The 14,576-nt window shown below is 44.3% G+C and overlaps 1 protein-coding gene across 4 annotated transcripts in view; it reads left to right on the forward strand.

Moving 5' to 3' along the window:
* The window catches only part of FGF12 (fibroblast growth factor 12), a 424,008-nt gene extending 413,411 nt beyond the window's left edge, over positions 1–10,597 (forward strand). For 2 of the 4 annotated variants that reach the window (XM_033959358.1, XM_033959357.1), the window contains exon 5: positions 8,903–10,597. In XM_033959358.1, coding sequence (XP_033815249.1) covers positions 8,903–9,021 — 119 coding nt within the window. In that variant the 3' untranslated portion in view covers positions 9,022–10,597. The remainder of the gene's footprint in view (positions 1–8,902) is intronic. The other 2 variants (XM_033959359.1, XM_033959356.1) reach the window with 1 other exon arrangement.
* Positions 10,598–14,576: the final 3,979 nt, after the last annotated feature.

Genomic DNA, 14,576 nt, shown 5'->3' on the forward strand with positions numbered 1-14,576 from the left:
ACAGGGGAAGAGATGGGGGAGAAAAAGGAAGTGAGGCCGCGGTGGCTGTCGGCGGAGGGCACACGTGAGGTAAGGGGTGCTGCTGGACAGGGGAAGAGATGGGGGGAATAAAAAGGAAGGGAGGGCTACTGTTTGACGGGGGAGCAGGAAAGAGGTGCTAGGGGGGGAAGAAAAAGGAAGGGAGGCCTACTGCTGGACAGGGGGGGCAGGAAAGAGGTGCTGCTGGACAGGGGAGAGATTAAAAAAAGGGAGAAGGGCTGCTGCTGGATAAGGGGAGCAGTGAAGGGGTGGTGGTGGACACAGGGAAAGCGGCTAAGGAGAGAGAGAGAAAAAAAGAAATAAAGACAGACACACACACATATATTCTAGCACCCGTTAATGTAACGGGCTATAAGACTAGTTAATAATAAAGTTATATGAGGTCATATATAAAGTTCTGTGCAAAAATAGCAGTTTTATCATAAATAGATAGAGATTTCAAAGTTTGTAATACACGCCCCTTCCCTTTCCCCCGTAGCTCTTTAACATTCCTGGCTCACCCCAGCGTCAGCTCTTCCTCTGACGTCACTTCCTAGGTGTGAGTTCAGGAAGTGACGTCAGAGGAAGAGTTGACACTGGCACAAGCAGCTACGGGGGAAGGGAACGGCTGCGTGTGCACGGTAGTGGGAGGGCGAGTGAAGAGTGGGGGATAGGTGCCGGTGCCCCCACCAAGACAGCGCCCATGGTGGACCATGCCTTCGCTCTCCCCCCTCCTTACTAAGCCACTGTTTTTCAGTAATAGACGCTGGGTTTTACTAAATGACGCTAAAGGTTTTTAACGCGGAACGGAGAGGTAAATGCTTCAATGCTCATAGGAATTCTATTTTCGCCAGCCCGCACTAAAAAAACCTCTAGCGCCATTTAATCAAAGGAGCCCAGAGACAATTTTTTATAGGCAGTCAAAACAAAATACAGTACTCCCCCAATATTCGTGGGGGTTCCATTCCAGGAACCCCCTTGAATGCTGAAAAACCGCAAATACGGTTTTAGCGGGGGGAGATAGGAGAGGGCAGCTGGAGAGCCGGCGAGCGAAGGAAATCACTCGCGGTATGCTCCGACCGCCTCTTCCTGCACTAAAGTCTTGAATGTTTTCTTCACAAAAGCATCTGCTTAATGAACTGGTTAGCACAACACACAGAATCTTCAAAATGGATTCAATTCTAAACTGCGTTATAACATGTTTATCATTCCACACATCAGAATACTGACCAATTAGCAGAAATTTGGTATTATCTTTGTTTAACTGGAAGACATGAGAAACTCATAATTAAGAACATAGGAATCGCCTTACTGGAACAGACCACTTGTCCATCTAGCCCAGTATCCCGTCTTCACAGAGGCCAATCCAAGTCACAAGTACCTGGCCAAAACCCAAGTAGTAGCAGCAAGCAATGGCTTCTCCCATGTCTGTCTCAACAGCAGTTTACAGACTTTTCCTCCAGGAATTTGTCCAAACCTTTTTTAAAACCAGCTACGTTAACCGCTCTTACTGTATCCTCTGGTTTTAAAAGTATTACTCTGTAACTTCATCGAGTGTCCCCTAGTCTTTGTAATTTTTGATGGAGTGAAAAATCGAGACACTTATACCCGTTCTACTCCACTCAGGATTTTGTAGACTTCGATCTTTTCCAAGCTTAAGAGCCCTAACCTCAATCAGGAGTCCTATTTGGAGTATAAATATCCAGAAAAACAAATCAAAAGAAGTGCCATAACATCATACGCATATACCGCCTATCAAGTTATCTAAGTGGTTTTTAATCAGATACTCAAGCATTTTCCCTATCTGTCCTGGTGGACTCACAATTTATCTACGAGTACCTGAAGCAACGGAGAATTGAGTGATTTGCCCAGCACCACAAAGAACAGTATGGGATTTGAACCCACAACCTCAGGGTGCTGAGGCTGTGGCTCTAACCACTTGGCCACTGCTTCGTTCGCTCATAACGTAACCCAAAGAACTACAGAAGACATCAGGAATCCAGTTCAGAGTTCTAGACTTTTGCACTGGCCAAAAAAACACATCGAACCATTTCAACCCATTTCAGGACGTCTGGCAGGGCTCACCGTTGAATAGAGAGTTTTCTAATGGGATTGGAACTTGGGTCCCTTGACTTACAGTCTACCGCATTGACCCGCTCTGCTCGATCCAGATGTCTGCGTTGCCATTTTCAAAGAATGCTGCCACACAGGCGTTTCTATCCCTCATTTCCCCCCCCCATTTTAAACGTGGACATTTCACTTTGTGAGATGGATGCTCATACTGCTTGTTTCCAGCTCGTGGCTTGCTTCCTGTTCAGAAACGCATGCGAGATGGGCGTCTGTTTGGGATATTCTGACTTGGGTGTCCTTTTGAAATCACCCGTCTGTTAATGCGAATTGCAGAGCCCCATATTGGACCGTGCCCTGGCTCTCCTTTTGCTTTCTATGAGTTTTCTTGTCTTGGGGTGCTAGTGATTTCCTCAGTTTGATTCCGTGAATTGTCCCTTCACAGGATGTGAAAAAGAAACGACTTGCAGTGGTTCAGTTTAGATTATTCCATCTTCTTTCTCTCTTGGCTTGCGATGCGTACACTTCAGCGCTCACAATTCGAGCTTTTTATTTCTCCGCTGTGATTTATAATGTTGATTCAGTTCCATTTATCAGCTACGAGAGTGAAACAATGTTATTATAGCCTGAGAAACTATTGCAGAGATCGTGGGCTTTTTCATTCTACTGAGCTGCTCCTCCTCCTCCTTGCTTCATCTCTGTAAATAACACTGTCATTGTTCCAGTCTCCTCTGCTCGCAACCTTGGAGTGGTCTTCGATTCCGACCTCTCATTTTCCACGCACATCCAACAAGCTGCTAAGACCTGTCGCTTCGATCGCTTCAATATCGCCAAAATCCGCCCTTTCCTCTCTGAGCAAACTACCCGGACCCTTGTCCAAGCTCAGGCTTACATTACTGCAGTCTACTTCTAACTGGTCTCCCGCAGTGTCGCCTCTCCCCCCTTGCAATCTTTGCAAAACTCTGCTGCGCGACTCGTCTTCTACCAACCTCGCTATGCTCTCCTTAAGTCACTTCACTGGCTCCCTATCCCCATCGTATACAGTTCAAACTCCTATTGCTGGCCTACAAGTGTGTTCATTCTGCTGCCCCTCAATATCTCTCCTCTCCTCTCTTCTCTCTCCTTATACACCTCCCAGAGAACTCCGTTCCTCAGATAACTCACTCTTAGCTGTACCCTTCTCCTTTACTGCCAATTCCAGACTTCGTTCTTTTCATCTAGCTGCTCCCTATGCCTGGAATAAACAACCCAGGTTTGTCCCTTCCCTTGTTTAAAAGCAGACTGAAAACCCACCTTTTTGATACAGTCTTCAATCCTTAACCCTGCTCCTTTGATGTCATAATGCGTCATTCCACCAATAAGAGCCAACCTCATCAGTGATGTCACAATGGCTTGATTGTCCTGTACTCCCCACTGCCCACCAACTCAGCCAGCTGATTAACCCTTCCCCTTAACGGTATCCATGACATCCTGTCTGTTTAGATTGTAAGCTCTTCCTCTGTGACTCTGTACAGTGCTGCGCACGTCTGGTAGCGCTATAGAAATAATTCATGGTAGTAGCAGCAGCTCTCCGTCTACCACCGTGTGCGGACTGCTGGGCACGATGGACCTCTGGTCTGACCCAGCGGAGGCGCTGCTTATGTTCTTATGTTCTATTTCCAGTCATTTGAACGACCTTTGGTTGTGATATTTAGCTATAAAAATAAGACACCCAAAACTGGGCATGTCCTACATCTTCATACACTGTCGCATTTCAGCAGAAGTAGTTACACCTATGAATAAAGATCCCACGGAGGGGGGTTGTGACTGAGGAGATCTCACCTGCTCAAACTTCAAGGCAGCTTGTTTATTATCCAGGCCAGGGAAAAACATGTCCCTTAGCCTGAGATAATAATTTGTAGACTGGCTTGGAGATTAAGCTGTCTCACTTAGAGTCCCCCATTTAGATCTGAAGTCTGATTCCAAGCTTGTTTTTAAATTGGACAATAAATCGTCTGCAGCTACCAGGTGCGTCCAGGAAGCACTTAGGAATAAACTTGTGTGTCAGCCGGGTGAGGGCTTTCGTCTGGTTGGGTAATAAACCACCCTGAGTTTGAGTGTCAAAAAACATCATTAGCGAGGTCTTGGGCCCCACATTTTTTGGGGTTTCTGGTTCCCTTGACTTCACAGCTGACACATGTACCTTGAATTCAAAAGAATTAACAAAGACGAGTTCTTCTGGACTGGTAAATTCCACGCGGGAGCCATATCCAGTCCTCGGGACATCGATGAGTTAGTCAATAAACATTTTAATCTATCTAGTATCTCGCGCTTGATTTTCTGTTTTCTATTTCAGTTCTCTTTCTTGTCCTTCTTTGTCTCATTCCTTTCGAGTGGATATTTTAATGTTCTCTTCTCTATCTTTTCATTATCCTCTTCACTTCCCTACTTCCTCCTCTTTTTACTATGCTCTCGCTCCCATTCTTCATCCCATTCCTGGTATGTTATTTCCCTGAACTCTTTCCCCCCCCCCATACACACACACTGTCTAGAGACCTCTGTCACCCCCCCTTTCTAGTCCTTGCTCAGGACCTTCTCTCCACCTCTCATAGGATCTTTCTCTCTATCTTGCTCTCTCTCAACCTTTTTATGTCTTGCATTTAATAGCTGGTCCTCTCCATCTCTGTCCTCTTCCGTTCCAGCATCCTACAATATATCTCCTTCCTCTTGTCTTGCCCTTGATCTTCCCCCCCCCCCCTCATTGTCTTCCTTCTCCCCATTATGAGTCTTTTCTTCCTTTACCCAATCCTCTACCTCCCTCTCTCCCCATCTGGGTCACCTTTCCCCCCATCCAAGGATCCCAGGCAAATCTTTAATATCACTTAAGGGCAGTGGAACATTTTTTTGATTGGAAGAGCCAAACAGACCAATCTCTTATCTTCATTCACAAGCTTTCTAATTGCTGATGCTATATGGGCAAAATATCAGTTGGGTCAAGGCTCCAGTGGCCCACCCCATTCCTCTGTCTGTTCAGTCATTACCTGCCTCATATCCCCTGAGTAGCCTTACAAATATATGACCTCCAGAACTGAACACTATTACTCAATGTGGGATCTTACTAATGCCATTAGGGCAATATTACCCTTTTTTTTCCTATTGATAATAGCTCAGTTTGCGCAACCAAGCATGCTGTTAGTTTACCCAGTTGTCTTTTCCTATCCTGCGGGAGTGTGTGGCACAGTGATTAGAGCTACAGCCTCAGCACCCTGAGGTTGTGGGTTCAAATCCCAGGCTGCTCCTTGTGACCCTGGTCAAGTCAATTAACCCCCACACCAATCCAAAAAGCTGTCAACTAGTTGACGGAAACAACAAGTCGCTTAAACTCCTGTTGCCCTAGGTACATTAGATAGAGAGTTGTCCACCTGGACACACAGGTAAAAATGTTTGAGTACCTGAATATAAACCACTTAGGCCCTCTTTTACAAATCAACATGTCCGCTAACTGCTAGCGCGTCCATAGGATAACATGCACGTGCTATAAAGCTTAGCACACCTTTAGTAAAAGAGGGGGCTAGACTATAACTGGTATATCAGATGACCACCTCTAGATATTTCCTCGTTTAAACGGTTTCAAGTCACGTGATTTCCAAGCCATGAAAACCGCTGATTTAATTGAACTGAATTTGGACTTTCTGTTCCACCTCCAGCCAATTCATTCCAATCCCCTTTCATTTTCCGTACCCTTTCCCACAATTCTGTTCCATTGTGGCTTTTATATCATCGGCAGAACTAATTGGAGAACTCTCTGACGATTTGCAAATGGAAAGACAGGGCATTGTTCTGCGGATGCAGAAAAATGAAAAGCTTCCAGAATCATCTCTCCCTGTCTCATAATACCCAGGGAAAGCATTTTTAAAGCTCTGCTAGAAAAATGTGAAAAGTCTTATCTGCAAGGAAGCAGAAATTCCCGGCTTCTGTTCTCATGAGAACCTGTAGTCTGAGAAGGTTGATGGTAACGGCCCAGGAATGGAAAATGCATATGTAAAAGAACTGAATTTCTCATGCATTGCTTATCTGCTTGCCATAAATTATTGAACAGCGTGATAAAAGGTGTGATAGTGGGCAAAATATATTAGGACTATGCTGACAACCTACAAAATTGGTTCATTTTTATAGCATTTCTGCTTCAAAACACTTCAGAAAGTACCTAAATTCTGGATGTGAGACAGAGGTGTGCGTTCAACTTGAAATGACATGAAAACAGAACTAATATATTTTGCTTTATTTCCGAAATAAAACAGCAAATGAATTTTCATTTTGTTTGTTCATTTTATCTTCCACTGAAACTATTAACGCTAAAAGAATTACACCCCCCTTTTTACAAAACCACCGGCCACAGTGGTAACAGCTCTGACTTTCATAGAATTCCTATGAGCGTCAAAGCTGTTACTGCCGCAGCCGGCGCTAAAAACCGTGCTATAGTTTTGTAAAAGGGGGGGAGGGGGGCGAGAGTTAAATAGAAACAAAATGAGAAAAGCGCATTAAGAAATGAAAGATTTTTTTTTGTCCCTGTGAACTCCTCACATAGGAGAAAGTTCCATAAATCATTAACCCTCTCTTTAACGAACGCAGAGCATCAGAGCAGTTACCGCCGGCGCTAAAAACCGCGCTATACGTTCGTAAAAGAGGGGGGTAAGGTTTACCGCCTGATTTAGGCAGGGACATGGGATCAATTTTCAGCCAGTGCCAGCATGTAATCTAATTCATGTATTCACTAAAGTAAAAAAAAAAACCTAAAACTAAAAACAGAACATTTGGGCTGAGTTCTTTTACTAAGCCACACTAGAGGTTTCTACCACTGCCCGGAGCAGTAAATGCGCCGATGCTTATAGGAATTCTATGCGCATAGAAGCAGTTTCAGAGCATTTTGCGCTCCGAGCTGCGGTAGAAACTTCCACCATGGCTTAGTAAAAAAAAGGAAGGGGTTTAGATTGATCTCTGACCGTATTGACACTATGGATCGGTCCCAATTTTCAGTGGCCTAAGCTAAAGAGAAAACCAATCTGCACAGCAACTGAAAATTGCATTATCTTAATAATTATTAATGCTACGTCCCCCATTCCCTTACCTGGCCCACGGTTGTACAGATACTCTTGGGCTACTTCCTGGTTTCAGTGCCTTGATATAATCTTTAATTTTTGAAATTCTACAGATAAGGAAGTTATGTGTTGGCCACTCGGAGGCTAATACATAAGTTCCATGTTGAAAGTCCTATTCTGTCCTCTTGAATGTTCCTGATAATGTGGATAAATGCTAAGAAATGTCATATCCTAACTGAATCCCCTTTTAACTGAAGGAACTTTGATGCAATGTATCAGATTTGCCAAACTTAGTCACTTATTTAAAAATGTTGACAATGAGCTCATGCCTCGTAATGAAAGAGGTTAATGACTGATCCAGTGCTCAAGTAAATCAGGTTTCTTTTGTTTGTGCTTGGTGAACCAAATTAACACAAAAGTCATGAATGATATGCAAAGCCGTAGCGAGGGTGGCATAGCAAGGGTGAGAGGTGCTTGGGGCGGTGGTGTCCCCTCTCCCGTCTCAACCCCCTGACCCTTCTGCCGCGCGCACCTCACACCCCCCCCCCCCACTTCTTCCCCGATCTCGCCTGCCGTACTTCTCCCGTTCCCCTTCTAGTGGAAGTTCTTGCTCGTAGAGGTCAACAGCGTGCTGGCTAGTGACCCCACCAACTCTCCCCCTGACGTCACTTCCTAAGTGCATGTTGTTGACCGCTGCGAACGACAAGTTCCACTAGAGGTATGGGGGAAGGGGAGGACCGGGAAGAGGCGGGGCGGAGGGGTGTCGGCGCCTCCCCCCCAACACAGCTCCTGGGGCAGACCACCCCCCTCGACCCTCCCCCTTTCTACGCCACTGTTTTTTTTCTGTACCTATTGGGCCAGATTCTATAAATGGCATCTAATCCTGCCTAACATGTAGGTGTCTGTGCATGCGGTTGTCAAAGAACTGCTAGGCATCCTTTATAGAATCACGCCTAGCCGTGCCTACGCAGACTTAGGGGTTGCAAGATGTTCTAGAGTAGTGGTTCTCAACTCTGTCCTGGAGGACCACCGGGCCAATTGGGTTTTCAGGATAACTCTAATGAACATGCATGGAGCAGATTTGCATGCCTGTTACTTCCATTATATGCAAATCGCTCTCATGCATATTCATTAGGGCTAGCCTGAAAACCCGATTGGCCTGGTGGTCCTCCAGGACAGGGTTGGGAACCACTGTTCTAGAGCTAGGCGTGGTAAATTAGGCCAGGTGCCTATCTCAGATACCTCTTCTCTGTCCCTAACCACTGCTACGTTTCAGGTAGACATCAGTAGGTATTGGAAGACGCCTTGACTTAGGCGTTCCTAGGTGCTGCATGAAATTCTGTGCTCAACTTTTAATTAATTCGTTTTTAATTATTATTATTTTTTTTTTAATTAAAGATCAATGGTGTGGTGAATTACCATGCTAATTAAGCTTGTCAAATCAATTTGGGTTTTGCATGGAATTTACCCCTCCCCCCATTTTTACAAAACCATAGCATGGTTTTTAGCTCTGGCCTCAGCGGTAACAGCCCCGACGCTCATAGGAATTCCTATGAGCGTCGGAGCTCTTACCATTGCGGCCAGCACTAAAAACCCACTATGGTTTTGTAAAAAAAGGGAGAGGGGGATTAGTTAGGTGTCGCTAGGCATCCACGATTAGGGCGCGCGTATAAATCTGGTCCATCGTATGTATCTGTGTTTTTAAGTATTTACATCTCTCACCTTTTTTTTGTGCGCAGTGTGCATGTACCGAGAGCCATCGCTGCATGAAATAGGAGAGAAGCAAGGCCGTTCGAGGAAAAGCTCAGGGACACCGACCATGAATGGAGGCAAAGTCGTTAACCAAGAATCCACATAGCTGAAACCCGCCCACCCCCGCCTCCTCCCCCTTCCCTGCAGCGCACCTGGCAAAACGACAGCGAGAAAGAGATCCTGATGGGGGCAGGCGCTGGCGGTCATGATTCTGAACTCAAATCTACTTTGTATAGAATGGAGAGACTGAGTTTGAACACCTTGCCTGTGCAAGATTTTAGACACACTCGCAGAAGAAATATGAAGACAACAATTATTTTAAATCAGAACTCCATTAACATTTTACGCAAGTGGTTTGCTCTATGATTATAGGAATTCTCATCTCTGCATATCAATAATAAAGCTGCTTACCTTTAAAGAAACGAGCCTGGCAAAGTTGGACTTAACATAGGATGAGTTTGAGGCTGATAAACACAATTACAGCTGAGTGATGTTTTTGTGAAAACTGGAGTTATCTTTTCCCTTGCTTTCTTCTTTTTTTTTTTTTTTATTAATCTGTGCAGATTCATCTCGTGTCTTTTCTTTTCCAGGGGGAGAAAGAGAAAGAGATTTAAGGTTTTGTGAGGCGTGAACGGTATGAATTTTCACAATGGCACACAAATGTGGAAGTCAGCTTCAAGTGCTCACCAACTGTTGCAAGAATGTGTTAGGCTGTAAAATGCGAGAAATCTCTTCATTAGTTATGGTTACGAGATTAGTGAACCATGTTGGATAGAAGTTAGTCTGTAACAGTTCCCTAGTCATTGGTGCTTCTAGAAACTGGTCTTCTGACAGGAAGGACTTCTTCATCATTTCCTCTGTATTGCAACATAACGGGCCTTACTCTAATTTGAGAAGACATAAGCATTGCCTATCTTTAGTTTTCCTCCCTTAAAATGAATTTTAAATCCTTTGCAAATGCATCCCTACGTGTGCTCAATATTTCTAACTAGTTTGAATCCAAGCTGCCTTGGAAATTAGTTTTGACTTAGTTTTAAAAAAATGATTTGTCTCTTGTCATCTCCATGTCGGTGGCAAGAGTAAGGAAGAACCATAAGAGCATTCAAGTTCTTCTCTTAAGCTAGACGTTTGAAGAGTGGCCAGTTAAAAGATGTCATAGAGAAAAAGGGGAGATTCAATATTTGTCTTTGGGCTCGGCTCTTTGGTTCAAGTTTGGGCTGAGTTGCTACGTTTGAGTAGGAGGGATGTGAAATTAGATTCAGATGACGTGCAGAAGGATGGATGGTAACTCCACTCTAGGGTTGATTGCCGTGACCAAAATATGTTTGAGGAAGGTAGCAGTGAAGTGTTGCACATGACTAGTCCAAAGATCAAGCTGTGGGTTAAGAATAGAAACATGATGGCAGGTAAAGGCCAAATGGTCCATCCAGTCTGCCCATCTGCAGTAACCAAGATCTCTTCCTCTCTCTAAGAGATCCCACATGACTATCCCACGCTTTCTTGAATTCAGACACAGTCTCTGTCTCCACCACCTCTTCTGGGAGACTGTTTGAATAGCTTATACAATTATCGTTATGACTTGAACATCCCACTGATTATCAACCCTAAGGAGTCATTATTTTCCCCTAGATCAGGGGTGTCAAAGTCCCTCCTCGAGGGCCGCAATCCAGTCGGGTTTTCAGGATTTCCCCAATGAATATGCATGAGATCTATTTGCATGTGTTGCTTTCATTGTATGCTAATAGATCTCATGCATATTCATTGGGGAAATCCTGAAAACCCGACTGGATTGCGGCCCTCGAGGAGGGACTTTGACACCCCTGCCCTAGATCAAGGGTGTCAAAGTGCCTCATCGAGGGCCACAATCCAGTCAGATTTTCAGGATTTCCCCAATGAATATGCATGAGATCTAGTAGCATACAATGAAAGCAGTGCATGCAAATAGAAATCATGCATATTCATTGGGGGAATCCTGAAAATCCGACTGGATTGTGGCCATCGAGGAAAGACTTTGACACCCCTGCTCTAGATATTTGGAGAGCAACATTAAAACATGTTGACTAGGTTGAAAGGCCAAGCAGGTGGCTAGACACATAGATGTATACCTAAGCGGCAGAAATCAAGGCTAAAATGAAGTCAAGCAGATTAACACCCTCTTAAGAGTTTGTGTAAATGTTTGCACATAAAACATACCCGAACATGCGTATTGTATCAAAGTATGCATGGACTTGTGACTCTCTCCATACGCCATGTAAAATTTACTTCCGTCATGCCTCTAACAGAGTTGTGTACAAATGTACATGCTGAGCATCATCACCTGTATTTTGTAAGCGGTATTTTATTGGTCTACCACAAATAAAATTTCTTTGGAAGATGTGATCGTTTATTAAAAAATCCGACACGATCACATTTCACCCTCAGGCTGCATCAGTGTCAAACACAACGTTATTTGAGTTATAGAATACAACAGCGAGGGAGAGGAGGAAATGGTGGATGGCATGTTTGGGCAGACAAGATAGGCCGTACGGTCTTCATTTGCCTTTATTTTTCTATGCTTTGCTCACACAGCAATACATTGGAATTATGCTCTAATGCTGTATTTGACCCTGGGATTTTTCTGTATCATTGTACACCTGATGCAGCCTGAGGGTAAAACATGGCCATGTCAGGTTTTTAATAAAGGATAAATTATTATTTATGGCAATCCTGTTCTTTGTCTTCTGGATTTTCGTATTACTAAGCCTCTGTGGTTTTCATCTACTGACATATAAAATCGAATATAAGCCGAGGTAACCCTTTCCCCCCCCCCAAAAAGGAGGAAAAAGGGTTGACTCAGATATAAGCCTGGGGGGGAGAGGTGTTAATATTCAAGTGCCCTACCCGGCTCTACACCCAGCCTCCCTCCCTCCCCTGCCCTTTACCCTCTACCTTCTCATGCCTTGCAGGCCTCCACCGGGTTTTCCGTAAGACCTGGTGGTCCAGCAGTGGGCTGGAACAGGAGGGATCCCTCCAGCCTCCTGTCCCGGCCTACTGTGACAAGTTTTACCTCCCTCCTGCCTCCTCCCCATACCTTTCAATTCCCAGGTGGTCCAGTGGTGAATCTAACAGGAGCGATCTTCCCGTGTTCCTGTTGGCAAAAGGCCACTTATTGAATGACTGCTGCAGGTTCTCGCGTCCCACTGGGACACATTTTCCCATTCCATCCCGGCGAGTTTTTTTCCTGTCCCTGCCCCATTCCTGCAAGCTCCGTCCTCATCTGCACAAGCCTCAAACACTTTAAAATCATAAGTATTCAAGGCTTGTGCGGTTAAGGCAGAGCTTACAGGACAAAATTCACAGGGACAGGATGGGGGAAATTGAGTTCCTGCGGGGAAGGGGACAAATTTGTCCCCGTGTCATTCTCTTAATATTAACCACTGGATCTTCTATGAAAACTGCTTCAGTTTTGTCCATGTCAGGTGTTAATAGGGAGTCTGTGGGTCAGATTTCTGGTTCAACAGTTGTGGAAATGCCTGAATATTGCCTGGCTAGCAGTTGATAACTTTTGCTAAGACCAGTTCTGGACAGTTTAAGTTTCTTACTTTTAAGTGCTGTTTCTTCACAATCAACAGAAGTTGCTAATTAGAAACATGCGGAACTGCAAGTGAAAAAGGAAATTTGAAGCTCTAGAAAATGTTGCCTGAAAAGAAACCTTCAATGTATTAATGTTCCTAAGCTACCAAAGAAATGCTTAAAAGATACATGATGACATTTTGAAGATTTCTTTGAATTCCTTACCTGCTATTTCTTGCGCCTGGGGGGAGGGGCATGTGTGGCACAGTGGTTAAAGCTACAGCCTCAGCACCCTGAGGTTGTGGCTTCAAACCCACACTGCCCCTTGTGACCTTGGGCAAGTCACTTAATCCCCCCATTGCCCCAGGTACATTAGATAGAGTGTGAAGAGTGTCAGCCTCTGGTAACCAGAGCTGGAATTGTGATGTCATAATGCCTCATTCCACCAATAAGAGCCAACCTCATCAGTGATGTCACAAATGCTTGATTGTCCTTTACTTGGGTGTCTTCTAATACATTTTGATTTCTAGAGTGGCACAGTGATTAAAGCTACTGCCTCAGCATCATGAGGTTGTGGGTTCAAACCCACACTGCCCCTTGTGACCTTGGGCAAGTCACTTAATCCCCCCATTGCCCCAGGTACATTAGATAGGTTGTGAGCCCACCAGGACAGACAGGGAAAAATGCTTGAGTACCTGAATAAATTCATTCTGAACTCCCCTGGGAGAACAGTATAGACAAAATTGAATAACTAAATAGTGTGCAAAGTGTCTGTCTCTGGTAACCAGAGCTGATACTGTGATGTCACAATGCCTCATTCCACCAATAAGAGCCAACCTCATCAGTGATGTCACAAATGCTTGATTGTCCTTTACTTGGGTGTCTTCTAATACATTTTGATTTCTAGAGTGGCACAGTGATTAAAGCTACTGCCTCAGCATCCTGAGGTTGTGGGTTCAAACCCACACTGCCCCTTGTGACCTTGGGCAAGTCACTTAATCCCCCCATTGCCCCAGGTACATTAGATAGGTTGTGAGCCCACCAGGACAGACAGGGAAAAATGCTTGAGTACCTGAATAAATTCATTCTGAACTCCCCTGGGAGAACAGTATAGACAAAATTGAATAACTAAATAGTGTGCAAAGTGTCTGTCTCTGGTAAGCAGAGCTGATACTGTGATGTCACAATGCCTCATTCCACCAATAAGAGCCAACCTCATCAGTGATGTCACAATGGCTTGATTGTCCTGTACTGGGCTCACTTTTGCTACATTATGATAGCTAGAGTGGTGCAGTGGTTAAAGCTACAGCCTCAGCACCCTGAGGTTATGGGTTCAAACCCATGCTGCTCCTTGTGACCCTGGGCAAGTCACTTAATCCCCCATTGCCCCAAGTACATTAGATAGGTTGTAAACCCACCAGGACAGACAGGCAAAAATATTTGAGTACCTGAGTAAACTCATGTAACCCGTTCTGAGCTCCCCTGGGAGAACAGTATAGAAAATGGAATTAAATAAATAAATAAACATGTTCTAATAGTTAAGAGAAAACAAGACGGACTTTCCAATTCTCTTCACATAGTGTCCCTTTTACAGAGCCACAGTAGCGAGTCGCGGCTTTATAAGAGGGGCCCATAGCTTGGATTTAACTGCCTTCCTGGGGTTGTCTCGGGGGGTCATAGTCGTGGCTAGCTTCTATCAATGCTATTTTCCTGGTCGCATTTCAGGCTCTAGCAGCAGTTGGTTTATGATATTAAGTTAATGATTTTTTCCTGATGTGGGAAGGTCCACGCAAAACAGGAGGAAGCAATTCCTCCTTCTGAAGCCTTGAGTTAGTTAGGTTGGAGCAGCTTTTCTCAAATTTCCTTGCAAGTACATTTTTTTAAAAAAATTCTTTATTCATTTTTAGCCTTTCATCCAGTGTACAAATATCATAATAACAACACTTAATAAATCACTTGAAAATCTTATCATTATACTTATAAACATAGAAGAATCCCTCACCCCACTTGCAAGTACATTAATACTGTAAATATAAGAACTCTAAGCATGATTTTTTTTAAAATCCAGCCCAGCTGTCATTTTATCTAAATGATACGTATCCTCTGTCT

This window comes from Geotrypetes seraphini, chromosome 9, assembly GCF_902459505.1.
Source record: "Geotrypetes seraphini chromosome 9, aGeoSer1.1, whole genome shotgun sequence".
Lineage (NCBI taxonomy): Eukaryota > Metazoa > Chordata > Amphibia > Gymnophiona > Dermophiidae > Geotrypetes > Geotrypetes seraphini.